Source organism: Emericellopsis cladophorae (genome assembly GCF_022114955.1).
Source record: "Emericellopsis cladophorae strain MUM 19.33 chromosome Unknown NODE_3_length_1261782_cov_116_963312, whole genome shotgun sequence".
Lineage (NCBI taxonomy): Eukaryota > Fungi > Ascomycota > Sordariomycetes > Hypocreales > Bionectriaceae > Emericellopsis > Emericellopsis cladophorae.
In genome coordinates, this window is record NW_026250928.1 from 530,099 (window position 1) to 557,883 (window position 27,785).

A 27,785-nucleotide genomic window follows, 5' to 3' on the forward strand; every position below is an offset into this window, starting at 1 on the left:
CCGCGATGGTAGCCCGAATGAATCGTCCATTCATTATGGTCGGGGCAATGTTGGTCTAGGATGAGATTTTTCACCTTGTTGACGTGAAGCACTACGAGAACCAGTAAGTGCAGCTTGGCCGACTCGCGTCACGAGTAGTCACTGACACAATGGCAGGTCCTTTGTGCCCAGAACCTCGATGTCGCGAATGTTTTTGACGGGGGCGATGAGTCAGTGATGTCGCCCACCCAACCTGATGTTCTCCAAGACAATGACGAGGTCGTGCTTCTCTTTGTCAGTATTCAGGGTCCTCGGGTCAGCGCCAAAAGAGACCACATACCTGATAGATCGGTTTTAATTTGCTGTGATCCCAGAATTTGCAGTCAGACTGTACTCTTTCCGTCCACTCAAGGTTCCACAAGTAGCTCCATGCTCTGGCCAGTGTTTCCATGATACGTCAGCAGTCAGGACTCAGGGCCTCTGTGTGGATTTGTGAATTGACTATTGGAGCGATTGCGTAGCGCGACCACGCCGTATAAAAGATGAGCTTGTCATGGCCACTGAACTTGAGAAGTCCACCTTGTTGTGCGTGTGTATGATCAACCTGGTTGTGAGCGTGTGAGCATGTCAGCCTTGAGTCCCTGACTCCTTGACCAATCGGTCACTGAATGGTATCGCTCCTTCCATGTGACTGCCTACCAGGTAGGGATGGCATGAGCGGCTTCGCTGGGTATCTGAATCACCTAAATGATGACTGTCCATTGTTCCCGAGCTGTTTTACCAACCCCCGGAAGAATACGGGTTCAAACAATATTCTTTGTACGTGTAAGTCCAGCGGATAATATGGCCATATACAAGGGCCCGCGGGCCGTATTTGAACTTACATTTCCAGGTCTTCAGTGGAGCACTGGAAGCTTTAGTGCCGCAATAGTGGGGACACACACCCTAAAGCGGAAGGGTCCCGGGTGCTAGTCCAGAAACTTCAAGCCGCCAATTGGCTTTTGCATTGCTGCCTGTGGGTCCGCTCCCCGCAGTCTTGTCCAGCTGATCCGAGGGTCTTCGTCCAGGTCGACGCCGCCATGATGCACATTTACTTACTTATCAACTGTTCGGAGCTTGTTCTTCCCTTCCTCGTTCGGACAACCCCCAATATTGCGCTCCTCGATGCTTCCTGATACCAAAGACTCTGCACGAGCGTCTGGCGCGATTACTGCTCTGTAGCATTAGCCGCTCTTGAATCCCGGCAGACCGCGCCCCTCATTGATCGCGAAGACGTCTTGGACGTGTGATAGAGGTATCAAAAGCCAATCTGTCTCTTCCAACCAATAGCTCCCACTTCAGCTGAGCGACCTCTCTCAAAGCGTAGGAGAGCCTCTGGCTGCTGTTCAGCCTGCACGATTGCGAGCCCTCTGCTGAGACTCTGCCGCAAGCTACTATTCACACCGGCAAGCTGACCTCACAAGGGGACAGCCTTCTTTTATTGCGTCATCGCCCTCTCGTCGTGCACAATCTCAAAACACGATGATGTCCGCTGCTTCGCGCAGAGCTATGAGCTCAAGAGCCATTCAGACTCGACGTGCCAGTGTCTCACTGTGCGAGGTATGTCGACAGAAGCGCGAGTTTCGCTTTGGGCCTTGGGGATCCCGCAATGGCGATTGGGAAGAGAGCGTTGAAGCTTTCCGCGAAGCCCGAAAACAGAAACATGAGATGCGCTATCGATACATGGCGTCACTCAATCGCAGGCTCTGGGACAACCTGCCAAAGACCCGCGATGACAAGGAGAGCGTCAACCTCTCTAACGATAAGGGCAGCCACAAGGGTATGAAACCCGACGCCGAACAAGTTATAGCTTCATGGATCGAGACACCGTTTCGTTGCGCCAGCAAAGCTCAGGGCAAGCCACGCAATGATTGGGATCAGGTCTCTGCGGAACAAAAACATGATTCCGAGCCGTGGAAAACACCATTGAAAAGCATCCGCAATTACCTGTCTACGAATCGATCGCCCAAAGAACCAACCCTTGACCGCACGCCCGATGCCACTACCTCGTTCGACCACAATAACGCAGAAATTGATCCGATCACGAATCGCCGTGTACCAGCAAGGAATAGCAAGCCCACGAAAGCGTCATTCACACCCAAATTCGACGACGTTGATCAGCAACCGAATCTACAATCAGCTGGTGCGGAATACGAGGACAGCCATCGCTACAACGCGGTAAGGTGGAATGAGCCGGATGGCCTACCAACCAAGAGCACTGAGGAGAAGTCCAAAGAATACCAAGACTTGGACCGCTACCAGCAAACTCGGTGGAATAAAGCAGATAACATGCCGAGAAAATCTCCAGAAGCAATGAGCAAGGCATGTCCAGACCTCAACAAGTATGGGTCTATGCAATGGAGCGAGTCGGACCGCGTGCGAGAAGCCACACCGGAGATCACAAAAGAGCGTGATGATCTTGACCAGTACGGTGCCGTCAAATGGAACGAGCCGGATGGTCTGCCGAAGGCTACTGCGGAAGAGCGCACTAAGCACTACGAGGATCTCAGCAGTTACGGCGCTAGCAAGTGGAATAAGCCGGATGGTTTGCGCCAGCTCACCCCCAAGGAAGAGTCGCGAAAGTACCAGGATCTCTCTACATACGACGGTCCTCTCACAGTCGATAGCTCGGTGCTTGAAGAATACGAGCCCGGGCAGAACACCTCGAGTATTAAAGGCAAAGCGCTTCCGCCCAAGGTTGAAGTGACGTCGGAAGATCCTGGGAAGGAATACAAAGACTTGGACGCCTACGAGCCTGTCTATTGGAATGAGCCTGATGGTTTACGCAAGTTGACTCCTGAGGAAGAGTCCAAGAAGTACGATGACTTGGATTCTTACGAGGCTGTACAATGGAACGAGCCTGACGGCCTTCAAAAGCTCACTGCAGAGGAGGAGTCCAAGTTTTATTCGGACTTGGAGAGGTATTCTGCAAAAGAAATTCCTAGAACAGCTTCAAGGACACACCCTGAAGAAGATTCCAAAGCGCGCGATGACCTTTCTATGTACGGCTTTGTATCCAACGGATCTGAGCCGGCGCAGAGTGGTCGGTCTGACAGCCCGACAAAGCACCACAACGAATCTGCCCGCCGTCAAACCGAAGACTATTCGATGCCCACGCCAAACTCTGAACTAGAGTCACTATCTGCCGAAGAAATCCGCGCCAATGTTTTGCGTAGGGCGCACGAAAGCAGTGAGAAGCAGAGAGACCGCGACGTCCCTGCGACAAAACTGACAGGGAACTATGTGCGCGACTTTCCCGAGGAGTTCTCGACGTCCTGGAGCACGCACAACTCGAGCTCTCAAAGTGCCTTGTTCCCAAGCAACAAGACTTGCGAGAGCGAAGGCAAGGAAGATGCCATCCAGGGAGAGGCGGAGGCTAGTTCCATGGACGAGAGCTTCCCGACTGAGGAGGCTCGTTTGGAGCCTGCACTCGACCGCCATGCACGCAAGAGGTCGTTGCCCGAGGCCAGTTGGACTCAGCAAGACCCTTACTCGAAGGTTGCCCAAGGTCTCGAAACGAGCTATCACAGCGAGGTCGGGGCCGCTACTACGTCCCCCGTAGCTAAGCACTATGGAAGCCATGATTCCGCAGCATCCATCACAACATCTCGCAGCACACCACAACTCTGGTACTACAAGATTTTGGCATACGACCAGCAGAATGATTCGGTCCGTACGGCGGAGACGACATCGGCTGTCGAAGACACAAGTCGCCCGCAGACACCTGGAGATATCATCCCACGTCTCTCTAACCCAGTCAGATTCATGCCCTACTTTGCAATGCTAGAAGACCAGGGGTACGAACTGCTTTCAGGATCAGACAACACGTTGGTTTTTCGCAAAGTCCGTGAGGCCAAAAGTGGTTCTACAACCGCCGCTGAAGAGGCAAATCCCGGTCCAAAAATCAACCCCATCGATCTGATGGGGCAACCCGTCACAGGCAACTTTGCCAGCCCTACTGGCTTCGTTAACTACGATTCCATTTCAGAGGAGAAGGTCCACAAGCCGGCGCCACCCTTTCGCTCCCTTGCTGACGCCCACAGGGAAGAGAAGGGTTCTAACGACGTCAGGACATCTGATCAGGTGTCCAAGAAGAATAAGAAGAATACAATGGCAAGGAATCTGGTGATTGGCACGGCGTGGGCTGGCGGCACAGCATGCGCTCTTGGTGTCGTCGGGGAGTACTTTGCCTCTAGAGGAGCGCCGCCCAGACCAGGCGTTGCTCCCGATACGCGCGGCACAAAGTGAGGAAGAAAGGTATACATACACTTTTTGACCATGTCCTGTCATTCACTGGGGAGGGAACAGAGATCGTTTCATTGCTACAGCCGACTGCACAACTCTTTTCTATTTTCGTATTTTTCTGGGAGGCATCGGTGCTAGGGGCTTGCTCGCACATCGGATACCAATGGTCATTCTCACTTTGAATCTGTCTTTTCCATTCACTACGTGATAAACATGACACTTTTCTTGATTTCAATGACACACACCCTACTTGTCCGCATCCTGCATGCCCGTCATTTGCAATGCCCGTTTCTGGTCTTCCTTTTTCCAGCTCTGCTTGCGGTCCAAACTCGGCTTCCAGGAGTTTGTACGCTCCATGGCCTCCCGCGTAGCCTTGCTTTCGTCGCCGCTGCCGGGGCGATCACTGCCCGTGAGACCAGTGGACGCGTGCTTGGTCTCGGTATCCGCAGGGCTGGTGCTGTCGGCGGCTACGCCAGACGAGGTGGCTGCCGCGTCGACGGGTGCGGGGTGCGAGGGGATCGCGTTAAAGGCAGTCTGGGTGGAGGACTGCGGGTCCGTGGTGGGAGGGTTGGAGTCGTTGAATGTGCTCATGATGGTTGCTCTACACGAATCGGGATAGTGTGCTGTGTCGGATAATTGTCGTAGTCTTCGTGAGTTGATGGGAAGGGAGCAAGGTCAGGAGGTGATGTACTACGCAGGACGTTGAGGGGTTTGTAGTCGGTGGTGGGACGGACATGACGATATGATGAATGAATGCTGGCCATCGCCACCTCGACTCTAGCCCCAAGCATCTCGCACACAAGCAAACTGCGCGGAGCGACAGAAAACTCTGCCATGAGCATGCCGTGAGATCCAGGTCCTGGATGTGCATTCATTGGGCAAACGTCCTAGCAGCGAAGAAGATAACTTGAATCGTACCACGTCTCTTCGGGTCTCTCCCTTACAGACAACTCGCTCACTTGCTACACATAACGTCCTGTCCTGACACGTGCCATCCAACGCCCCTATAATGCGCCAAATCCACCACAGAACGCCCAAAGCTCATCTCTTATACTCCCAAAGGGATCCGCCAGCCAGCAAACAAAACCAAGACTCCGGTTGGCTATGCATCAAACCATACTCCTACACTGAAGAACCATTACTCAAATATGTACGCAAGAACGATGTAAAGGGCATCTCGCATCTCCGCCACTGGATCGTTTCGATGTCCGTTTGTAACGACAAAGACACTGACACGACTACGGCGTGCGTGGACGCTTCCAGTAGTATTGCTGTATGATTCATTAGCGTGATTAACTTGGAAAGACCATTTGCGAGCAACATACCTTGTGTTGTTTCCGGCATGCTCGCAGACTAGGCTTCCTCAGGCCATCGACAACCATGGCTCTTCGCTCCTCGTCCTCATCTTTCTCCGGCAAGTAATAATACTCGCTCTCGAGAGGCTTACCGGCCGCGTCCTTGCCCTGGCGGGGAATGATGCCAATAGCGGGCATTGACTCGATGGACATGCGCAGTGCCTCCTTTTGCAGACCGACCTGAGAATCGGCGGGCAGGTTTCGCATGATCGTGGAGAGAGGCGTGGACGAAAGACGGGACCAGGCAAGCTGGTTGACCACGTGGTTGCAAATGACGGGATCGACGGGAGCGAAGACTGGCTTCTTCACGGGCTCCGGTACAGCCTCCTGCTTGACCTCTGCGGGCTTCAACAGCGGCTCAAAGGGAATGATGCCACCGGAGAACGAGCTACCGAACCTGACAGGCGAACGGCTCACCTTCACAGGTGACCTGACAGCCTTGGGTGACTTGACTCCGGGAGACACGGCAGAGATGGCAGCGAATCGGCCAGAGATGTCAGCTCCAAAGGGACCAAAAGAGTGCACAATGGGGTCGTTCTCCTCATCAGGATCCTTCTCGCCGTCGGACTCGGGCTCACTGAGATCGCTGGAGAAGCTGACGGTGGCCTCGGTGCGCATGCTGGTGTTGAGATCCATGGGTCCGCCGGCAGGAGGCAGCTCATCCTCTGCTTCGTCCTCGTAGATTTGGATGTCTTCATCATCTGCAGGGGAATCTCGCTGGGGGAACAGGGCTTGTAGTCGTTGGGAGCTAGACAGATGGCGTGGCGTCGGGCTCGCGGGCGAGTGCAAGCGCATGGTACGTCGCAGTGGCGACTCGCTCACGCCGCGGTTGAGCACCTGCGAGCGTGGCGGCGAGTCGTCCCAGCTCGAACCATCCGACGGTGCGCTCTGAGGTGCTTCTCGCTTTGGCCACTGAAGCATGACCCGCGCCTCTTGCTGCACATCCAGTAGGATATCGAATCCCTCATACTCGCTTGTGTAACTGTCGCCCTTCAACAATTCTGTTGTGCGACCGCGACAGTTGAGCTTGAGTCCGTTCCACCCTTCGCAGTGAATCTCGATGCGGGCTGATTCGGAGCCCGATGCTAGGATATAACGAGCCTTGATGTGCACGCGAGAAACGACGCGATGGGAAGACAGCTGGTACGTTGACGAGTTAGATGATCGACCCATTGTCAACCACTCGCCATTCTCGGGTATCACCACGGTAGGCAAGTCTGATAGAGGCTCGCGTTTCGCAGCGCCGGTCGACGTTCGAACAAACGGTGGTCGCGTGACATGGTTCTGCTGGTTGCGAGGCGGTGAGCTGGACAGAATACCAGTGCTGGAAGTAGGCACGGGAGTAGGAAGCTGCATGCGAGAGCGTACACCAGTTCCCATGTTCTGGCGCTTCGCAGGGCGTGGGAGGCCTGGCGATGAAGACAGCGGTTCAAACGCGGGCAGAAGAGACGCGGCGGGACGCTTCTGGCCGGCCATTGGAGACGACGAGAGAATGCCCATTGGCATTTTGGCAACCGGAGACGTGGCTTGCGGTGCAGGCAGCGTAGGCTCCGCGAAGAAAGCATTCTCTCCCTGTGTCGGGGAGGGGCAGGGAGAGTCGTCGGCCATTGTGTGGAGAGTCGAGGGGGAATTGGCGAAGATGATGTGGCAATCGAAGGTCAGAATCTTGCTGCCATGCACTCGAAATCAAGATGGAGGATATTTTGGTATGTTGTATCGAGTGAAGGCGCGTGTATTCGCGGTATATCAAGTCGTGACACCCGTGGGCGTTGGCTGCTCCCACTTACACGCTCCTGGCGTGATGTAGCAGGTAGTATGGCGATGTGTCGGGAACAGTACGAGTCGATTAATGTTCGTATCGAAGGAAAGTGATCTTTGGAGGAGACCTGGTCGTCGGGGGAGGTCTGTCTCGGAAAAGAAGCGTTTCCTAAGGTCAGAGGTGGCCGAGAAAGAGGAGACCTGTAGTGGTGAGCAATTGGGATGGGCGGTATTTTAAGAGGGCAAGAGCGTCCTATCGTGACACGCCCAGTCAACGCGCCTGTGGGACATTCTCGCCGCGTGCGCGGCGCGTGAAGTTGCTCTGACTGGGGGGCTTTCCAGCGCTTGTTCCGACATCTACAGCGCTTTTCACAGGTGATATGTGGGGCGAGTGCCCCGAAGCCCCCAAAGGGGCGCGTTTGATCGCGATTTTTGCAGGGAAGAAGCGCACAGCTGCAGCTCCTTAATGACTTCATGCCTCTCGACGTAAGGGAGCTGCAAGCACTCAAAACATATGTATATTGGGTCTTCTCGCTGAAGATTATGGATCTTGAGCTTTGTTCTCTCATACTCTCATTTAACGCAATCTGCTCAGCGTGCAATGCCGCTGTGTGCGCAACTCGCAGTCATCAGACGCGCATCGGGTGTTGGGCGCCGCCTGCAGAGAAATGCAGATGGTGGTTGGGAACCCACAGCCCCCAGCCGAGGCCACAACTGCGTTGCATTCAAGAAGAAATTACGCACACAAACCGGTGAATATCGCTTCCAGAATCCTTCGAATGATATCTAGGTGGCTTGTGCCAGGGCTTGCATATTTGACGCACGCCTACGAACCGTAGCAAGTCGAGTGGTTGAAACTATCTGGACAGAGTTGGCCCTAGTTAGTCTACCGTGATTATCCACCAGGACGCGTTCACCTCACGACGCGACATGCAATTGTTAAAGTTGAATATGGGTAATAAATGTAGTAAGGATGAAGATTCACAAAAGGGGTCGAAGGATGTTACAATGCTCCAGATTTAGGTCGCTGTTGGCCTGTGGCTTCTCTAAAATGTCCGCGTCGGCTGCCCATTGTCAGAGGCCCAGAGCTGACGGAATGGACTGCTGGGCTGGCGATGGGACTTGGTCACCACAAATGCTCGCAAGTGTACTAATGGGGCAACCCAAAATATGCTAACATGAAAACCCTATGGACACTTAGATGCAAGCACTAGAACCTATTTATACCGGTAATGGCTGATTTCCAGAACCCAACGGCGACGTTCAGGGTAGGCTTTGGCCCTAGCATCCCGTGAGAAAGGGGTCAATGTAAACATAGCCCTTCGGTCCTACACATAGCAGTCTCTGTCCATAAGAAATGCACCAGCACCAATCGTCACAGCGTAGATAAAAAAACGCGCAAAGATAATGCACGATATTATGTAGTGATTAAATTAGCCTAAAGACAATATCACCGTACATCTACCAAATAATACCCAGAACCATTCACGACTAATTCCGATGCCCCAACGCTTTGAACCTGTAGTAACTCCGCGTGCATTTGTTCGCCCAGCGCTGCTCATCAGCGGCGCGCAAAGCAGCACATGATACCCGTCTTGCCCAAATACCAGCAGAACCCAATGAACCGAACAATCGAAAGAACAGCGGTAATGTACAGCAGCGCCCGGAAATAGTGAGGTGTGCGGCTTACTGACGCTTCCTACAGGGGATGATTAGTATTCGAAACTTGTGACGGATGGGTATTGGGATTGCTAACCTGAACACCAAGGAACTCAAAGTCGTCGCTGGTGACGAAAACAATCAAGACCAAATTCGAAAGAATCCAAGCGACCACCAAACCGGTACGGAAAGACTTGTACGAATCTTCAGGGTCCTTCTTTTCCACTACGGCTTCCTCCTCGAACGGGGCAAGGGCGCGGTAGACTGTCTCCTTGAACATGTCGTCAATGTCTTGCTGGTCCTTCTTGACCTCTTCCACGACGGCCTGACCACCTTTTCCTTTCGTGACGTGCGCTGCTGGCAAAGTGCCGGCGTCATCGGAGCCTTTTGTTCCCCACGATACGTCGTGCCAGTTGTTGAAGGCATACACCATCAGAATGTTGATGTAGGTCGAGGCCAGGACGAGGTATTGCGGGAAGGAGTGAAACATGTGCCAGGGGTCGAGGTACATGAACGAGGCGACGTAATTCAGGCCATAGATGGTGATTAGTGCGAGGAGAATGACGCCCGCCACACCGGTGTCTCCAAACATGCTCTGGAAGAATGCTGCGCCGGAGGACACGCTGATAGAATCACCTATCGGATCCCTAAGGGCCTTGTAGACTAGGTAGAAGGCGAGGACCAGGACATAGGCTTGGATGAAGCCGAAAACCATGAACGAGGCGACGTAGGTGTAACGAGCGCCTTTTGGTCGATTGCCGAGCGCCAGGACGAACTGGACGATGAGGAAGATGATGTAGACGTAGCGCACAATGATGTTGAAGATCTGCGAGGCTGTGTCTCCAAATGGCCAGCCGTGATTACCGGAGACAATGGATGGCGTACCCACGAGGTCCATGATGATGACAGTTGTGAGGTAGTATGAGGCCAGTGAAAACCAACTCAGCAAGAGCTGCACGATATTGTACGCCATCTGAATATGCAGGAAGAGAAGCCGGACGAGAGAGTGCCCCGAGCGATAGATTCTCGCAAAATGCATCAAGGAGTACAGCGACGCCGCAAAGGACCCGTTCATCCACCTTCGCCTTTGGCCGATGAAATCAGCGGCGTCCTCGGGGACGTCTGTCTCGCCCTTGGCAGCTTTGACGTAGGAAAGATGCCACTTTTGCCCTGCCTTAGCCACCAACTCAAAGCAGAGAATACGGTCTTCGGCAAGGAACATATTCTTCTTGAAGATGTTCATGTTATCAATACCCTTCTTCCCGAGGATCTTGGAAAGCGTATGGTCGCCGTGGAAATACTGCTCCAGCGGTCTACCCATGATGGCACGGAAACGATAGGCAGAAAACGCGCCGGGCAGGACCGTCACGTACCCAAACGAGGATTCGAGGGGCTTATCGAGCACATTTGAGATTTTATACTCAAAATTCTGCACCGCCACGAGAGGGTTCAGCAACTTGCGACCCCCGCGACCCAACATCGCATGGATCTCGCCGCACGCGCCGCCTAGGCTCTTGTCATTGTAGAAGGCTTCCCATAGCGCCAGTAGGGATCCCCTGCTCGGCTTCGTTCCGGCATCAATCAAGATGGTCACCTCTGGATTCAAGATGCGACCAAAGGCGTTGAACAGCCAGCGGTGTGAATTGATCTTCTTGCTGTTCTTCTGCTTGAGGCAGAAGATCATCTGCACAGGCGGGAAATTGTCCTTTGCGCCCTTGTCCTTGTCGTCGAGGACTGGTCGGATGAGCTGCTGGTTGGGTGTGACGGATAGCTGTGTCGTATATTCAAAGATGTGCGCCACTGTCTCCTTGTCGTCAACGGCCCGCTTGACGACGCCGTCTTGGTACACACCAATCGTCGCCAGCACATCGAGGACATTCTTGTCGGCCTTTTCAATACCGTCAAATACCAGACAGACGACGATCTTTTGCCACGCCGGTCCACCTTTATTCCAAAAGCTCGTATTGCGCATGTTACAAATATCTCGGATGTTCTGCATGACGCCGTGCAACGTCCGGGCGAGTAGGACCTTGTCCTCGTTGTAGTACGTGATGGCGATCAGGAGCTCCGTGTGGCGGTTGCACATCCGCGGACGGAGATCGTACCCGTTGACCAATGTGAAGTCATTGGGATCACAGGTCGCGGCCGTGTAGCGCATTGTCCTGAACTCCTCGCTGGTGCCGCTCTCCGGGTCAAGGTGGGACGGGTGGACAGAGTTTCGGATGGCGCTGGGCACTGGGTAGTCCACGCTCAAGACGGACCCCTTGACAAGCTTAATCTTGCGCGTCTCGCGCCGGCGAAGCGATGTGCCATTTGTGAGTTTCTGGACGGCTGTCAAGGGAAGCTCTTGCTGTCGTCGTGCCCAAGAATCGTCTGTATCGCTTTCCTGGGATGATGAGTGTGGGCGGCTGTAACCGTAGCCGTCGCCGAAACCTCCATACCCTTCGAATTCGCTGTTGTGAATTGCTGTACTCGACGAGGGGGGCATGTGGTATACTCCCGATACTGGTGGTGGTTGGTCCTGGGAATAGTATGATGCTGAGGTTGGTGACATGGGTGGTGGATCTGTTTGGTCGTTGTAAGCCGGGCCATTGTCGCTCAAAGAGTACCGTCGGACGTTGTCATGTTCGTTTACTGGCGTAGCGTCGTACTGCGAAACATTGTTAGCGTATTATTCAATTGTTGTTTTTTGGAATATGATTATGTACTCACATCTGTTGTCGGGGGGATATCCTCGAGCTGGTACCCTCGTGAGTAGCCTTGATTGTGATCCATGGCGGCGAAGATTCCGCCTGAAGAACTGCGAAATCCTTTATGAAAATTGAATGGGCGTAGAGGTCTTGGATGTCTCAAGAGGTTCCTGCTTTCATTATCAGAAAGCAATATGATTGCTACCTGGTCAACAGGCTGGCGTGAACGAAGGCGGCAAGCAGCGGACTAGCAACGCAGTCTACCGTCACGGAAGTAGCTACAGCAAATGAAGGTGGGATGATGGGGATTAGGGAGGAAGATGGGATCCACGAAGGAAACGAGAGGAACAGGAAAAAGATTCGCAGCTTCAGCATGAATCTGCTACGTAGGCTGGCGCGAGAACAGGACCCATAACAGATGGCTTTTGTCATAGCCAGCGAGAGATCGACCGACCGTCAGGACATCTCGACCCACGTAGCTGCGCTACCTGTACCCTCTATTACGATCGCGCATTTATGGCCTATGACATTCACCAAAGCTTGTTTCGCTGTGTCGTAAAGTCCGCAGTTGATGCTAGGGTGACGCTGGTCTTGCTCGTGTGGCCCCACGCGACGGAACACCTGCGACAGCGCTGTTCTAAATTCAGCACATGTCCGCGTGTCACGCACGGTCTTGTGGCGGTGTCTCCCATGTTGTCATGCACTGCCATGCGACGGAGGATCGATGACTGATCACTACAGGTCCTGCTAGGTTTTCAGTGAGGCTGCCGGCAGGCCGCCGACAAGTGAGTGCAGTGAGCGGCTGCTGGCTTGTTTGTTTCAGGGCGCGTGGGGATTCATGGACGTGTCGGAGAGGGCGGTGACCGTCTGTACAGTACGTCGTACAGACGTGCTTCTTCGAATCTTCGTGTTGAGCAACGGTGATCTGCAGAGATCTCCGATTCCCTCAGGTTCGGTGTGGTTCGTTCGCTGGTCAACCCTTTGTTTTCCTTGCAACCTGAAGGTGGTTCCTTGTTTTGTGCGTGTGGCTTTGTGGCTGATGACGGGACTGGCTGGCTGATGAAAACAGGTCCGAAAAAGCTTTTCAGCAGACCCACCCAGCTATCAGTTAGGCACTACTAGTACTAGCAATGCTGTTAGCGACGGATCAATGTCTTCCAAATTTTTGCTTCTTCGTTGTGCACAACAGTTCCCACTTTGGGAGCCACTGGCACTCACTGGCGCTGCAACAATGACGAGTGCACGATTCGACTCCGCATCATATGGCGCTGGCAAAGTCAAATCGAGTGGCCAGCCGAGAGCCAAGGCAGCCAGAGCCAATTGCCATGTGTACTTTTACTTGTGCGATGTGCTACTTGTGCGGATAGGTGATCGCATCACGACACATGGTGTCCCTCATCCCTCGTTTCCCGGCTGGAATCTGGATGGTACATGTGACTGGTGCAACAACCTCATCCAGATAAGATCCCGCACATTCCAACACGACTCATCTACCCTCTTGGCACACGTTCATGCATTGTTTCTGGGTAATTCGATTGGAGCGTAGTCAACGCCATGTCTTGATCTTCGGCATGAGCCGAGGTCCCCTGTCTTGCGGGCGACGGTAAGTGGGGCAACGTCCTCAATCTAGTAGCAGTTGAAAGTCTGCAACTTAACCTTGGAACCTTCAAGTTCACAAGAGGACTGAACTTTTTGGCTCACACCATCCGTCGCGCCTAGCGGGGGAACTTTGAGTGGTGGCACGCTAGGCAGTAGGCATCCCTCCTGGTCGAGCTGACGAGTACCCTCGGGCCACATCACTCACGCTGGACTGGGTGTTCTCCTGTGCATCTTGGCAGAGAAGCGCCCTGGCATTCAATTGACTATCGGGTGCCGGCCAAACGCGAACAACGACCTATCATGGCATCGAACTACTTTGAACCATCCACGTATGCCCTGGTCGTCTCCTCAAAGCGACTCTTGCTCTTAGGGTCAAAGGAGGGCCCCTCGCCCACGCTCACAACTCTCGATCCTGATCTTCTCGCCAAAATCGCCAAACAAATAATCAGGCGTCGCGACATGATATACACACCAATTGTCCCAGATCGCTCGGTCGTTCACATTCTCCCAACGTGATGAGCGGGTAGAACCACGACAAAAAGTGCTTTGATTCGTCCTCGCTCAGGCCATTGATCTTTTGAACATGGTCCCTAATAGCAAAGAGGGACTTCCCACCCCCTCACAGGTCTGGTGCAGAAGACAGGGTGGACGGCCTCGAGAAGCTCACCAACGTTCTCAGGGGACCCGCGCTCTGCGCTATAGATCTTGAAGTTGTTGCAGGCCGCGGCTTTGTTGAAGTCTGGCTGCGCACAGGTGGCCGTGATTGCCCAAGGAGAGACTGGAGAGGCTTTGAGATGCGGTCGTAAACTTCGTAGCCCGAGGCCCACAGCGTATCTGACCATATCCATGTGAGCTGAGGCTCTCTCCTTTGAGTGCGGCCAGATAAGAAGGACCTACCACCACCGGTGCTGGGGAGCTGCATCAGTCTCAGGAGCAAGTAGTCTGGGTACAGGCTCAAATGTGATATATGAGTGCCAATGGTTCTTTTGCGACTGCTTCCTGGCTGCAAACCTCTCCGAGTAGATTTTCCTGGCTCAGACTGAGGAGATGACACTGATCGCATCGTCACGGTTATCTTCTCGGCTAGCATTCATGACTGGGTGGCTGTGCAGCCCTGAAGAGGCCGACGTTCCAGCGAGCTTGCCGAGGTGGCCGACCAATTCCTTCTGCAGATCGTTGGTAATTTCATCTTGCTTGTGGAAGAAGACCACGCGGCGATGGGAGATTGCTTCTGTTACTATAGTTGACGCGTGAAATCTCGGACAGGATGGCACTTGCTCGTGATGGCGAGATCCCGAATCAACTCATCTGAGTTGGGAGCTCCAAGATCTTGGCTAGGTTTACGTCGACAAACTCACGTCCAATGACAGGTGTAGACTCAAAGTGCTTGAATCCATCAGGAGCACCAGAGAGTTCCAAGGGTCCGCGGTGGTCAGCGAGAACCTCGGGGAGCGACTCGTCGGTTGGTACGGCAGACCCAGCATGTCCTAGGGTGGCTAGACATTTTCTAGGGCCCTTTGTACCATGGACAGACCTGATATCGGACGGGAGGTTGATCTCGGTAGCTGAGGGAGCCATTTTTGTGTTTCGACTTGATTCAAAATGGATTCAGCACCAATGTCATGGAAGGTAATGTGAATGGTTGACTACACTGACTGCCTTCAAGGGCACCCGCGTCTTACAAGTCTCTTTGAGCGATGGCACTGGCCTTCGTTTGGGTTCCGATTGCCAGTTTGACATGTCCGATTGCTCCGTGTCGCAATATGCAACCCTCATTCTGCCATTTGGGTTGGGCCAACAACAACGCAGGTCATCACAACCACCAATAACTACCTATAGAGACGGTGAAAGCACCTGCGATATCACCGAACGACCTTTACCCCACAGTAGAAAGGTGTGCGATTGTGTAGGAGAGGGCGAACGTGCGCAGGCTATCGACCACTTATCACACCCCCTGAAGATGGCATCATCAGTACACGTAGGTGCGCTGACGCCATCGGTTCAAGGGATCTTGAGCTTCTCTTCATTCGCCGAGCACCCAAGGCAAAAGTTGCGATAAGGAGACAACGGGTCTTGTTGACGCAGTGCCATGGAGGAAGTGACCCCATCTACTTCGCCACATGGTAATCGCCCGCGGTGTTCCCTTGGCGCGACGTTCAGAAGAGCAAAAATGCCAAGTTGGCCTCTGGAAAGACCAAGTAGAATCTCTTCATCATAAGGTCAATACAGACATAGTCTGGCCAAAAATGAATCCCTGTTGTTGGTCTACATACGACAGTGGTGAGATATATCTATCCAGGGGAGCCGCGGACTATCATAGTACGGACTGAATACGGCTACCTCAATCATGCCTCAACAACCCTCAACCACAGAATCCCACATCATTAGCGCCAAGCCTTTTGCTGACCAGTCCATTGGGGAGTTCCGCGGCGAGAAAAGAAACGAAGAAGATCTGAACTACTTATCAGTCGAATGGACAAGGACGAGAGTGACTTTGTACTGTTTGACCATAGTTGAAATCATTCGTGTCCATACCAAGATCCTTCAACATCGTGTCGATGATGGCTCGGTTCACGTTTCTGCGATTCAAGTGGAAGGCAAAGAACATGAGCCACGCTCAAGTCATGATTCGCTTGTCAACCTACATTGTATCAGTCCGTCCGGTACTCACCATTCTTGGCCGTCGTCATTAGCCTTTCGAACCAGCTTCTTCTCTTCATGAGAGGACCAGTGTAAACTAGGATCAACCCTGTAGCGGTTCTCATATTCATCCTTCTCGTGCCTGGTGCGCCAGTACTCAGCGACCAAGGGATCAGCAAAGTCTTGTCAGACATGGCGTGCTGCTTCAGGAACTGGAAAAATGCACGAATGCCTGCTCCTTGCGCCAAAGACCGAGCTGGGTCAAGTAGTTCTCGATGACATAACTTCATAGCGCCCTCGACATTCTTATATTTCGCCAACAAGAACGTGCTCTAGCATTTGAGGTGGGCTAGTCTGCCATCTCGATCAAGCTACTAAAAAGTATGCTGCATGATGATGGGCATTATTGGTGGTGTAATGGCGTGGCGTGATGACAATCGGCTTCCCAAGGCTCCTAGCTCACCTGTGGCATCGTCCCAAGGGAGCATGCAGGCCTTGTCCACTCGCCATACGGTATATGACACCACTGCAGGGTCATCAAGACCTAGAGACCAGTGATACCCGCAGTCCCCTTTGGTAGAAACAGCATCTGTTCGACCCGGGGCCTGCAATAGAAGCCCAGCGATAGCATGCCTGAATGTCTCAAGAGGCGGTAGCGAGGATTAGCCATTCCCCGAGTGACGCATCATCTCTAGACCTCTAGGACTATCAGGAATTGCGACTAAGATCCCAAAGAGACCGAGCGATTCAGATGCTGCTTGTCTTTTGTGCAGTCAATGCGATCATCTCCAAATGCTCCGGCATTACGTGACCAGGCAATTCATTATTCCGCCCAGCAGGACAGAATAGCAGCAAGGGTGCGTTAACTGGCCTGCTGTTTGATGATGCGACATCTGATTGATATCAATACCTAGATGAAGGCTCACTTTCCCAAGATTGCACCATCTTGCGCCTTGCGCCTTGCACAGTAGCACTTCCCATCTGTCCCCGAGGGTTCGGCTTTGGTGGAGCTCATCTAGCGCCGAGCCCGGACTTCAAAACGGAGCTCCACGGCGGAGGACCCACTAAAATGGTCACTCACCGCTCTCGATTCGCAGCACGGCAGAAAAAAAATCTGGATGGTGATTTTCCGCCGCCAGCCAGCCACCCCACACATCAGCATTTCTATTGAACACTATTGTCGAACCTCAATCCACGGTCGCTATTATTCCAACGTACCATGGCGCCCTCTAAGGAACTCGTCGCTGTCGGCGAGCAGTCTCTCGTCAAAATTGACCCCGACCAGGTTTGTTCTGCCCGGCTGCAGCACAGATGCGATTGCTCAACGCTAACTTACCACAAAAAGACCCTGAAAGCTTCCAAGGCTCTCATCTCCCACATCAAGAAGGCCTCGCAACAAAAGGCCACCGAGTCCAACAAACGCAACCTTCTCGATGACGAGGAGGGCGATGCGGACGCCGAGGACACGCCCATCTGGCTCACCTTGACCACCAAGCGCCACGTCGTCGACAAGCCGCGCCTGCAACCTGGCAAGATCACGCTCCCTCATCCGTTGAACACCGACGAGTCGACCACCATCTGCCTTATCACGGCGGATCCCCAGCGCGCGTACAAGGACATTGTCGACAATGAGGAGTTCCCCGAGGACTTGCGCAAGCGCATCACAAGAGTCATTGACTTCACCAAGCTCAAGGCCAAGTTCAGCCAGTACGAGGCCCAGAGGAAGCTCTACTCGGAGCACGACCTCTTCCTCGCCGATGACCGCATCATCACCCGCATTCCTAAGGTTCTCGGCAAGACGTTCTTCAAGAGCCAGCTGAAGCGCCCCATCCCCGTCATCCTGCAGCCCAAGGGTTCCAAGGTCGCCGGCAAGCGCAAGCGTCCTGGCAAGGAAGACGGTCAGGTCAATGCCGCCTCGCCAACCTTGATTGCCAAGGAGATTACCCGCGCCATTGGCTCGGCTCTTGTTAGCCTCTCGCCCGCGACGAACACTGCCGTGAAGATCGGGTACTCGGGCATGACCCCCGAGCAGATTGCCGACAATGTCGATGCCGTCGCGACAGCTCTGGTGCAGAAGTGGGTGCCCCAGCAGTGGCGCAACGTTCGCAGCATATACATCAAGGGCCCCGAGTCAGCGGCTCTGCCCATCTGGATGACGGACGAACTGTGGCTCAACGAGACCGACGTAGTCGTCAATGGGCCTGATGACCTCGAGGGCGCCACCGAGAAGGCGAACGTGGGCAAGAAGAGGAAGACACTGAAGGGAGAGACCGAGGAGCCCGTGGCAAAGAAGACCAAGAAGGCAAAGAAGGAGGTGGAGACGGAGGGCGACGACGACAAGCTAGACGTGCAGATCGCAGAGCGCAAGTCATCATTAAGGAAGCAGAAGGCTGCCGCGAGGAAGTCGATCGACTAGAGAATATCGAGGTGGTTCCAGGTCATGAAGACGGCGTTCAGGCGTTTGGCAAAAATGGAAGCATATTTGTAGATGAGCACCCACTGAGTTGAATTGAATGTTCTAAACTAAAGCGGCCTAAATTCTGACAATATCTATCTGCTTACAGTTCGTCCCACAAACCCTCTGCCGCCTTCTCTGCTTTGAAGGTGCGGCCGTACGGACCATAAAAGTCCGACATGGTCTCGTTGAGTGCTTCTTCTGTGATCTGCATGTGATCGCCCTCAATCGACCGGAAGCGCAGCCCGCCCTGCTCGTCGAGCTTCTTCAAGCCGAGCCAATCCTCCTTGTATAATTGGCGCTTCCGCAGAGGAATCACGTCCGTACCGTTGACCTCCTGGAACCAGCCAGTCTCCTTTGGCACCACAGTCGTGTCATCACTGAAGAGATACATGACAAAGTTGCTGAGCTTGGCAATCCGCTCCGCATACGTCTCGTTCTTCTCCGCACGCTCATTGTTAATGTCGGCCAGGTAGTTAGATCCCTCCAGATATGTCTCGTAGTCGGCAGGATCGCGATAGTACTGCGCGGGCACCAGGCGGCTCTGGACAAAAGCGCCAAACGTGTTGAAGCGGAGCAGGGCCATGGCACCTTTGCACAGCCAGTCCGTGCTCCCACATGCCTTGAACTCTACAATGCCGTTGTGCTGACTGCCAAACGTGACCAAGCTGCGCACGGGCGGGTTGTTGCACCGCTCGACGTAGCCTCGCAGGAACTGGCCGCCCTGGGAGAACCCGAGCGCATCGATGGCTGGCGCAGTCGAAAGAATCGGGTGGCTGGCGAGCGCTTCGCACACCATCTCTAGCTGGCTCGTAACATTGCCAAAGAAGGTCGCAGAGCGGTCGGCGTTTGCATCGTCGCCTAGGGACACAATGTGGACGAATGTGCCTGGGTTGATCGCCTCGGCAAGCGAAGCGACTTGCTGGATGCCATCGCCATCAAAGGTGTCGCCGAGCCCGTGCCAGATCACGAGCGGAAGAGGAGTGTCATCTACATCGTCAGAGGCTATGCAAAAGCCAGCGGCCAAGAATAGCGACAAAGAGGGTGCCTTGAGCTGCATCGTTGTTGACGTCGATTGTTGAAGGAGTAGCGGTGCTGGCTGGCCTGGCTGACGTAGGTAGGTGCGTGCAAGCTACCCTGCAGTCGGGCACGGGTAACCGAAGAAACGCCGGAAACTTTAAAAATTCCCAGGCCAACTATCGCGACTTGCGCCGCTACTGGTCACATTTGGCAGGTGCAAACTTACCCTCTTCTTCCACCAACATCGCAATCATGGCTGAAGGCGCAGGAGGAATCGATCGCAAAGCGGAGGAGCGCATGGAGTTCTCCACGTCCAAGGAGGTTACGGTCCACCCGACGTTCGAGTCCATGTCGCTGAAGGGTAAGACGCTATTCGAACCGCAGCTTCAATCTTCGCATTGACACGTGTACAGAGAACCTTCTTCGTGGAATTTACGCCTATGGCTACGAATCGCCATCCGCCGTTCAGTCCCGCGCCATTGTGCAAGTCTGCAAAGGTCGCGACACCATCGCCCAGGCGCAGTCCGGCACCGGAAAGACAGCCACCTTCTCGATCAGCATGCTCCAGGTCATCGACACCGCTGTCCGTGAGACGCAGGCCCTTGTTCTCTCCCCGACGCGCGAATTGGCGACGCAGATTCAGTCCGTTGTGATGGCGCTTGGCGACTACATGAATGTGCAGTGCCATGCTTGCATTGGCGGCACCAACGTGGGCGAGGATATTAGGAAGCTCGACTACGGCCAGCACATTGTGTCAGGGACGCCCGGACGAGTAGCGGACATGATCAGGAGACGTCACCTGCGTACGAGGCACATCAAGATGCTGGTGCTGGATGAGGCGGACGAGCTTCTCAACAAGGGCTTCCGAGAGCAGATTTACGACGTCTACCGTTATCTGCCCCCGGCGACACAGGTCGTCGTCGTCAGTGCTACCCTCCCATACGATGTGCTCGACATGACAACTAAATTCATGACCGACCCCGTGCGCATTCTCGTCAAGCGTGACGAGTTGACCCTCGAGGGTCTCAAGCAATACTTTATCGCTGTCGAGAAGGAGGACTGGAAGTTCGACACGCTCTGCGATCTCTATGACACTCTCACCATCACACAAGCCGTAATCTTCTGCAACACACGGCGCAAGGTCGACTGGCTCACCGACAAGATGCGCGAGGCCAACTTCACCGTTAGCAGCATGCACGGCGACATGCCCCAGAAGGAGCGCGACAGCATCATGCAAGATTTCCGTCAGGGCAACAGCCGTGTGCTCATCTCGACAGATGTGTGGGCGCGTGGCATCGACGTGCAGCAGGTTAGCCTGGTCATCAATTACGACCTACCAAGCAACCGTGAGAATTATATCCACCGCATCGGCCGAAGCGGTCGCTTTGGGCGCAAGGGTGTCGCGATCAACTTTGTTACTACCGAGGATGTGCGCATTCTGCGCGATATCGAGTGTAAGTCTGGCACATTTTTGTAATGCCGACTGGCCCACTGACGCAAGACTTTAGTGTACTATTCGACGCAGATTGATGAGATGCCCATGAATGTGGCCGACTTGATTGCGTAAAGCAGAGAGCCGGCACAGAGCACGCAGTGCTTCTGGCAAGGAACTAGAATACCGACGGCGTCAGCATCGCAAGAAAAGCACGCCGAGAGTGGAAAGCAGAGAGTGGAGGAAAGGGGGCCTGAGCCTGATCTAGTGAGTTCACAATCCTCAGCGACAACTTCCCTTTTGCCGTGACTAACGCAAGCGTGAAGAGACAGAAAGGACACTTGGCTGATAATTAGGTATTTACTGCCAAAGACAGATTGTTTACAATGATGAGATCAACATCATGACTTGCGTGGATCCTCCCGGCGCACCTGAATCACTTCACACGACGTTGGCCATGACCCTGCACAGCAGTATCGAGCCACACACTTTGCTGAGCCTTGCACACGAATTGTATGCTCGGGTCGCGTATCGCTCATTACCTACAGGAGTAGCGCATCCTTCGTGCCTACGCCTGCTTGGATGTAATCCTGCGGGGGATCTCAGCCTACCTTATGCGAGTTGTTGATCCAGGGTGGTGTGGCCAAGACACTCCGGCGTATGCTAATCAAAAGCAAGCGCAGATCAACCAACCATGCTTGTCGATCAGCCAATGCTTGGTCTCAGCCCCCGTCGCCTTGCAAACCGCATGTGGTGCGCACCGCGGGCCATTCTGCACTCTTGTCTTGAACTGCAAGCGTACATGCAGCAAGGGTACTGAAATGGCAGGACTTAGAGCTCTCCTTGTGGCCTGCTGTTCTGGGAGCGGTCTCGTAAGCGGTATGCTTCACGAACCGCTGGCATTGGCGAACACCCACGCCCCCTTCCCACAAGGAATCCACTGTGCATATGTTACCTGCAGGAGGGGAGTGCACATCAAGTACATGGTACAATTTGCATCAGAGGAAATTTCGTGGAAACCTACCGGCGTTGGTGAGACCTGAAACAAGCAGAGGGTAGATCGGTGGCGAGAACGATGTTCTTTTTCTGCCAAAGGGTACAGTCCCCAAACGAGAGCATCATCTGCTGAGGCTGGAACGTGCGTGTTAGGGCCGAGAAACTCTTCTCGCACGACCTCAAGCTCGATGCTGGCGATGAAGGGCAGTTCAGCCGATGAAAGCGCACGAAGATGCATGTTTCCGAAGTGGTGATTCCACGGTCTATCATCATAAACACATTACAACTATAACAAGCAAACGTAGAGGAGAGTGGCTCATCCTCAGGGAGTATCACGTAAATTCACACACGTCCTTACCCCTTACATATCAATGACCTTCAAAATCCAAGAGTGACCTTTCTGACCTTGGCCCAGTCGATACGGCCCCAGAAGCCAGCCTGCGCCCGTCTTCTTTGCTCGGCCGCATCCGCCTCCTTTGCGTAGCCCTCTTCTTGCACATTGTGTCGCCCGACAATGGCGAGGAAGACATCCTCCAGTGTGGTAGGGCTAACGGAGTGGTGCTCGATGCCAAGCACGTTCTTGTGCTCCTCAAGAAGAACAATCAAGTGGCCAATGGCACTCGCAGATGCCTGCGCAGCGTCGTCACGCCTGGGTGTCTGCCGTGATCGCTCCAAGATGGCGCGAGCTGGAACACTAAAGCGCATCTGGCCGTGATACGTCTCCGCCTCGATCTGAGCGGCGGGGAGCAGGTGTTGGATCCAGGCACGCATGCGCTCCATTTCTTCCGGGGTAGAGTAGGGCGCCGTACGCGAAACAAGGTGCACATAGAGACTATCGCCAAAGCGCTGACGCAAGGTGTCAACTTCGCCGACGGCCAGCATGCGCTGCGCGATGATTCCAGCCCGGCTCGCAAGCGCATCAGCTTCCTCCATGCTGTGTGTGGTGAGAAGGATGGAGCGGCCTGGCACGACTGTCTCGAGGGTGCGCCACATGATTCGCTTGGCAGCGGCATCCAGACCGGAGGAAGGCTCATCGAGCAGGATCACAGACGGGTTGCCAGTCAACGCAATACCAAGACTGAGTTTCCGCTTGTTACCGCCAGAGAGGTGAGGAGCCAAAGTATGCTGGAACGCCTCAAGACCGACGGCGCGAACGACTGCCTGCACCTGGCGCTCAACATTGCTAATACCACGCAGGTGCGCGTAGTGACGAAGGTGCTCTAATACGGTCATGTTGTCGAGGGCGTCGAATTGTGGGCAAACTCCCAGGTTGGAACGTGCGAGTGCACGCTGGTCAGTGACTGAAACCTGCTGAACGAACACGTCGCCGCCTCCGGCGCTGGGAGCAATGTCACCACGAATTAAGGAGATGGTGGTGGACTTGCCCGCTCCATTAGGCCCTAGCAAGGCAAAAACCTCGCCGTGTTGCACGCCAAAAGTGACATTGTCGACGGCCGTGTGCTTATCAAACACTTTGACCAGGTTCTTGACCTGCAAACCGTCCCGGTTGTTCTCGGCGTAGACACGGTTGGTCTCCCCTGCAATTTCCGAGTCGTCAATGTCTGGACGGTAAGACTGCTGCAACCTCTTCTTGCTTCTCATGAAGCTAGGAAGCTTGTTGCCTGAGTCATTCCACAAGATGAAGCCAAATAGGAGGACCGCCTGGGTAGCGAGATAGAGGATTGGTGCCCCGTAGGCATTAATGTCCGCCGGAAAACTGTACAGCTGGTCACCATCACAGGTCGTAGCGAAGAGGTTCAGCCCGACCATCAGAGCACGGAATAACGAGCCGTTAGGGAAGAAGGCGGCTATGGTGTAGTGAGCAATCAAAATGTTACGCTCCGTCTGTTGCACAGGGCTGAAGCTGATGATGAATAGGAAGGCGATGAAATAGATGGCAAATCCAACAGTGTTGTGCACAAGAATGGCAGCAAAAGTTGCCAGTTGGCTGGCCATGAACAAGGACCAGACGTAAGCCAGGAGAATCGCCACCAGCCCATAGAGGAGGAAGACCGGGAAGAGTATACCACCGTGGTACCACACATCTGATGATGCGATGAAAGCGACAGCAGCCGCGACAAAGGCGACAAGGAATATCGAAAAGTCGAATGCCAGATGCGAGCACCACAGGGCCAGCGAGCGGACACCGCTCGAGTATTGCAAGCTGCGCACGTTGGTCCTGCGCTCCACGTTGGGGTAGAAACCGAAGAAGGCCGGTGCGATACCACAGGCAATGGTAAAGATGGCAGCGGCAATGATGAGATCGGTGGTGATGCCAGGGACGCTGCTATCAAATGCCCTGTACTGTGTGGCAATGCTGACATTGGACTTGAGAGTGTTGAGCAGGTTCTGCATTATGACTGCCGTGTACACCGATGTGCCGCCATCAGCGCGGTAGGCAATTGTTGGCGCCTGGTCTGAGGACCCAAGCCAAAAACCGCCCGGGTTGACGTCCTTGCGGTTGTCTTCAACGTAGCGACGCAGGTCAGAAAAGGAGTTGCGAAGTTCAATGTTGATGCTGTCAGTAGAAGCACCTGTCATATTCAGGACACTGCCAGAGCTGCTGCCAGATGGGAAATCGCCACGCGGACCAGCGGCTATCAGGACGTTGTCAAAGATGTCTTGCCACTTCTCGCCATCCTCAGCGCTGGACTGCTCCCTGGGCGAGCAGCCGACTTGCTCCTCACCACGAAGGAAAGTCTGAGCAGCCGCAGCAGCGACTACTGGGATCAGAAGAGCGACGACATATGGGATCCAGTTCGACTTGAACAGGGTGAAACGTTTCTTGACCAGAACAATGGTTTGCTTCACCGCACCGGTCTGCTTGCCAGACAAAAGTTCGAGACCGCGGCCAGGGGCTTTCTTGCGGGTGAGATGGTCATCGGAGCTCTCAGACTCCATCGGTGAGATACCTTGGCTGGAGGTGACACCTGACAGAAGCCCTTGCTCATTCTGTACTTCCTCTGTGACGGCCAAAAAGACATCCTCGATGGTAGGGTTGGACATGCGGTACTCTAGACCAGCACCCTCCAAAGCCCGGATAACGGTTGCGGCCATCTCGGACGATGGTGCTGTGTAAGTGATGTTGGTGGAGGTGACCTCGCACTTGACGCCAGGCAAAGAAGGAGGGCTGCGAACATTCTTGGCGTTCAGGATGTGAATGCGATACCCAGCCCCAAGGCGGTCCTTCAGAACAACAGGCGAGCCCTGGGCACGGAGAGTGCCCTTGGAGAGAATAGCAATGTCATCCGAGAGCAGGTCGGCTTCGTCAAGGAAGTGGGTGGTCAGGATGATAGTTCTGCGGCCGCGCTCAGAGAGAAGAATATCCCAGATCTTACGACGGGACAAGGGGTCAATGCCAGAAGACACTTCGTCAACACAGCAGACGGCGCTTCCGCCCGTGAGCATCATGCCGAGCTGCAGCTTGCGTTTCTGGCCGCCCGACAGGGTGTGGACCTGGGCCTTTTTCTTTTGCGATAGACCGATTGCCTCCATAAGCTGGTGCAGCTCGTACGCAGAGGCTGTAGCACCGGGTGACTTGAGGTCGTTGAAAAGACGAAGGTGCTCAAGGACTGTGAGCTCGTCCCAGAGGACGTTTTTCTGAGGAGCAATACCAACTCCGCCGGAAGCGTCGATGGATACACTGCCTTGGTTGAAGCGGTGGATACCAGCCACAGCGTCGAGGGTGGTTGACTTGCCACTGCCGTTTGCGCCTAGGAGGGAGACAATCTGACCTCGTTTAGCAACAAGATTGAGGTTGTCGACAGCCACAGTGGGGGCGCGAGGCTTGACAATGAAAGAGAAAATGCGGCGGAACAGGCTTGGACGGTAGACCTTGGTCAGGCCCTCAATGACAACCGCGTCCTGCATAGGCTTCTCGTTGGGGCCTCCCTTGTAGATCTTGCGGCTTTCGTCGGCTACACCATGTATAGCCCGCTCGAGGAAGGCAGCGATGACGGGATACACGACGAATTGGACCCCAGCAAAGATAAAGTGAGCCAGACCAGGGAGAGTAGAGTTGCTGTCGGGGGGTCCCTTGAGAAGGTCGGTGGAGAGACCGTCACGCTCATACTTGGCAATCTGAATGAACATGAAGATAATGTTACAAGGCGCAAAGAAAACGCTCAGGACAGCGACGGCCGCCGTTGGGGGGTCGGGGATCGCCTGGGCTAGCACTGCCAGGAGCAGGAAGACGATGGCGTTGGCAGGCCCCGACAGCTGTGTCTTTTTGAAGAACGTGCCGCCCATGATGCCCATGCTAGTCACTGACATACCCGCCAGGATGAAGAACACCATGACGATGCCAATGTTGGTCTGCTTCCATATCATCATGCGAATAATGACAGCCGCCACGACCCAGCCAGGAAAGTACGTGAAGGTATAGGAGTAGAGGAACGACAGCATGCGCGCCAGCTGAGCCTCCGACTCGTAGTTGGTAGGCATCATGGCGTCGATGAGTTGCGAGAGACCCTTTTCACGCTCCGTCGCCATGGAACCAGGCAGGCGGTACACAAGGCCGTAGAAGATGACAATGAGGCCCACGCTGAGATACTGCGTGAAGCTGCTTTGGTATCGCCTCCGGACACCTTCCTCCCGTTCTTCCTCCGTCTCATCAGTGAAGGCCCATTCTTCAGTTCTGCCAATCTCTCTCGAGTCGGAGTTCCCAGTGCGGACGATAGCGTTGTCGACAGCGCGCTGGAGGGGCAGCATGTACACTTGAGCGTCATTGTCTTCCTTGTTGATTTTGACCTCCCGACCCAGCGCAAGGTCGCCGCGCAGGGTGTAATTCCACCCATTGCCATCGCCTTGGTCGGGTGACGAGTTGAAGATAACAGCGCCGAAGCAGTTGGAAGCACCCTGGAAAGACGATTTGCAAATCTCATTGACAGCATCCGGCGAGGAGCGACGCTCAGCTGACTTGCCAGCGGATTCGACATCCTGGATAAGATCGTCAATGACGGCGTCAATGTCTCCTCCCGTCAGGTCATTGTTTATGAAAAGGACCGTGTTGCGGGACCCATCAGCAGCGCCCAGCGCGTCGCCCAGCGACATGATGGGGCGAGACTCGGCGATACCATAGTCATCCAGGGGATTGTTGACATTTCGCATAATTCCCAAGTAGATAGCGAGTAGAACCGGCAGAAATATAGCAGTATAGAGCGTCGAAATTGTATGGCGCTGGTAGAGAATGATGGAGTTCTTCCTGGAGAGGGTATGAACCTTCTCCCAGAGAGAGCCAGCTGGACGTGGCGCCATATTGACCGATGCGATGGCCCAAGGCCTCAAAGGTCTAGATGTTTTGTAGTCGCCAGGCCAAGCCCGATGGGGTTTTGTCGTGTGCGCAGTCTGGAGGCGGTCGAATAATGGTGCTTTCGCGAGACCCGTGTAGCGTCGGGGCAGCACGAGTGCAAGACAATCTAGTCGACGCCGGTACGCACCAGTAATGGCCTGCTCCAAGAACAATGGTAGAAGATGAAATTGGAGACCGAGAGAGCCAGCGGCTCAGTCCTTCACTGCGAGAGGGAACCATGAGGTTTTTGTCTGTCATTACTGACGGGCTGCCTCGTGGGTCAGTCCGTCTCATTGCGCGTGCCACTTGTGGGAGTTGGAGCCTTGGGGGCGATGACGATGGTGGCCCCCTGTTTGCAGGCTAGGCTGGCTCTGATTGGCCATACCGTACAATTGCTCTCTGCCATTGGCTGTAAGCAGCGTCGGCTAGAGGTGGCAGTCGCTAATCTCACAGCTAATTACGGGAGCCCAGGCGCCACAATCTTATTTCCCCTGCCCTACGGCTAGCCAGCCCAGCCCTACCAGAAGGGTGCCACCCAGTCAATGCCCGTTGCGCGAGGCGTTGCAATCGCTCATTCGTCGGCTCGTACGTACGTACAGTTGCCCAATGTAGACAAACAACCCGTAGC

General features: G+C 54.3%; 9 protein-coding genes across 9 annotated transcripts; 3 read left to right on the plus strand and 6 right to left on the minus strand.

The window, feature by feature from the left end:
• Nucleotides 1-1,500: 1,500 nt before the first annotated feature.
• Nucleotides 1,501-4,266, plus strand: J7T54_007949 (uncharacterized protein; the record flags this gene model as incomplete). The annotated part of the gene is made up of 1 exon (XM_051502529.1): nucleotides 1,501-4,266. One exon carries the CDS (start codon nucleotides 1,501-1,503, stop codon nucleotides 4,264-4,266), a length of 2,766 nt encoding a protein of 921 aa, XP_051365711.1.
• Nucleotides 4,267-4,509: 243 nt separating this feature from the next.
• Nucleotides 4,510-4,854, minus strand: J7T54_007950 (uncharacterized protein; the record flags this gene model as incomplete). Its single annotated transcript, XM_051502530.1, has 1 exon — nucleotides 4,510-4,854. The coding sequence occupies one exon, from the start codon at nucleotides 4,852-4,854 to the stop codon at nucleotides 4,510-4,512; it is 345 nt and encodes a 114-aa protein (XP_051365712.1).
• Nucleotides 4,855-5,501: 647 nt separating this feature from the next.
• On the minus strand, nucleotides 5,502-7,226 carry J7T54_007951 (uncharacterized protein; the record flags this gene model as incomplete). Its single annotated transcript, XM_051502531.1, has 2 exons — nucleotides 5,502-5,534; nucleotides 5,589-7,226. The coding sequence occupies 2 exons, from the start codon at nucleotides 7,224-7,226 to the stop codon at nucleotides 5,502-5,504; spliced, it is 1,671 nt and encodes a 556-aa protein (XP_051365713.1).
• Nucleotides 7,227-8,937: 1,711 nt separating this feature from the next.
• J7T54_007952 (Chitin synthase-like protein) lies at nucleotides 8,938-11,810 on the minus strand (the record flags this gene model as incomplete). The annotated part of the gene is made up of 3 exons (XM_051502532.1): nucleotides 8,938-9,075; nucleotides 9,133-11,685; nucleotides 11,748-11,810. 3 exons carry the CDS (start codon nucleotides 11,808-11,810, stop codon nucleotides 8,938-8,940), a joined length of 2,754 nt encoding a protein of 917 aa, XP_051365714.1.
• A 2,548-nt stretch (nucleotides 11,811-14,358) lies between these two features.
• On the minus strand, nucleotides 14,359-14,902 carry J7T54_007953 (Alpha-ketoglutarate-dependent taurine dioxygenase; the record flags this gene model as incomplete). The annotated part of the gene is made up of 2 exons (XM_051502533.1): nucleotides 14,359-14,561; nucleotides 14,683-14,902. 2 exons carry the CDS (start codon nucleotides 14,900-14,902, stop codon nucleotides 14,359-14,361), a joined length of 423 nt encoding a protein of 140 aa, XP_051365715.1.
• A 2,281-nt stretch (nucleotides 14,903-17,183) lies between these two features.
• Nucleotides 17,184-18,380, plus strand: J7T54_007954 (uncharacterized protein; the record flags this gene model as incomplete). Its single annotated transcript, XM_051502534.1, has 2 exons — nucleotides 17,184-17,249; nucleotides 17,310-18,380. The coding sequence occupies 2 exons, from the start codon at nucleotides 17,184-17,186 to the stop codon at nucleotides 18,378-18,380; spliced, it is 1,137 nt and encodes a 378-aa protein (XP_051365716.1).
• Nucleotides 18,381-18,522: 142 nt separating this feature from the next.
• On the minus strand, nucleotides 18,523-19,479 carry J7T54_007955 (Palmitoyl-protein thioesterase-like protein; the record flags this gene model as incomplete). Its single annotated transcript, XM_051502535.1, has 1 exon — nucleotides 18,523-19,479. One exon carries the CDS (start codon nucleotides 19,477-19,479, stop codon nucleotides 18,523-18,525), a length of 957 nt encoding a protein of 318 aa, XP_051365717.1.
• Nucleotides 19,480-19,691: 212 nt separating this feature from the next.
• On the plus strand, nucleotides 19,692-21,006 carry J7T54_007956 (uncharacterized protein; the record flags this gene model as incomplete). Its single annotated transcript, XM_051502536.1, has 3 exons — nucleotides 19,692-19,800; nucleotides 19,853-20,893; nucleotides 20,948-21,006. The coding sequence occupies 3 exons, from the start codon at nucleotides 19,692-19,694 to the stop codon at nucleotides 21,004-21,006; spliced, it is 1,209 nt and encodes a 402-aa protein (XP_051365718.1).
• A 1,239-nt stretch (nucleotides 21,007-22,245) lies between these two features.
• J7T54_007957 (ABC transporter A family member-like protein) lies at nucleotides 22,246-27,123 on the minus strand (the record flags this gene model as incomplete). The annotated part of the gene is made up of 1 exon (XM_051502538.1): nucleotides 22,246-27,123. One exon carries the CDS (start codon nucleotides 27,121-27,123, stop codon nucleotides 22,246-22,248), a length of 4,878 nt encoding a protein of 1,625 aa, XP_051365719.1.
• Between the last annotated feature and the right edge of the window lie 662 nt (nucleotides 27,124-27,785).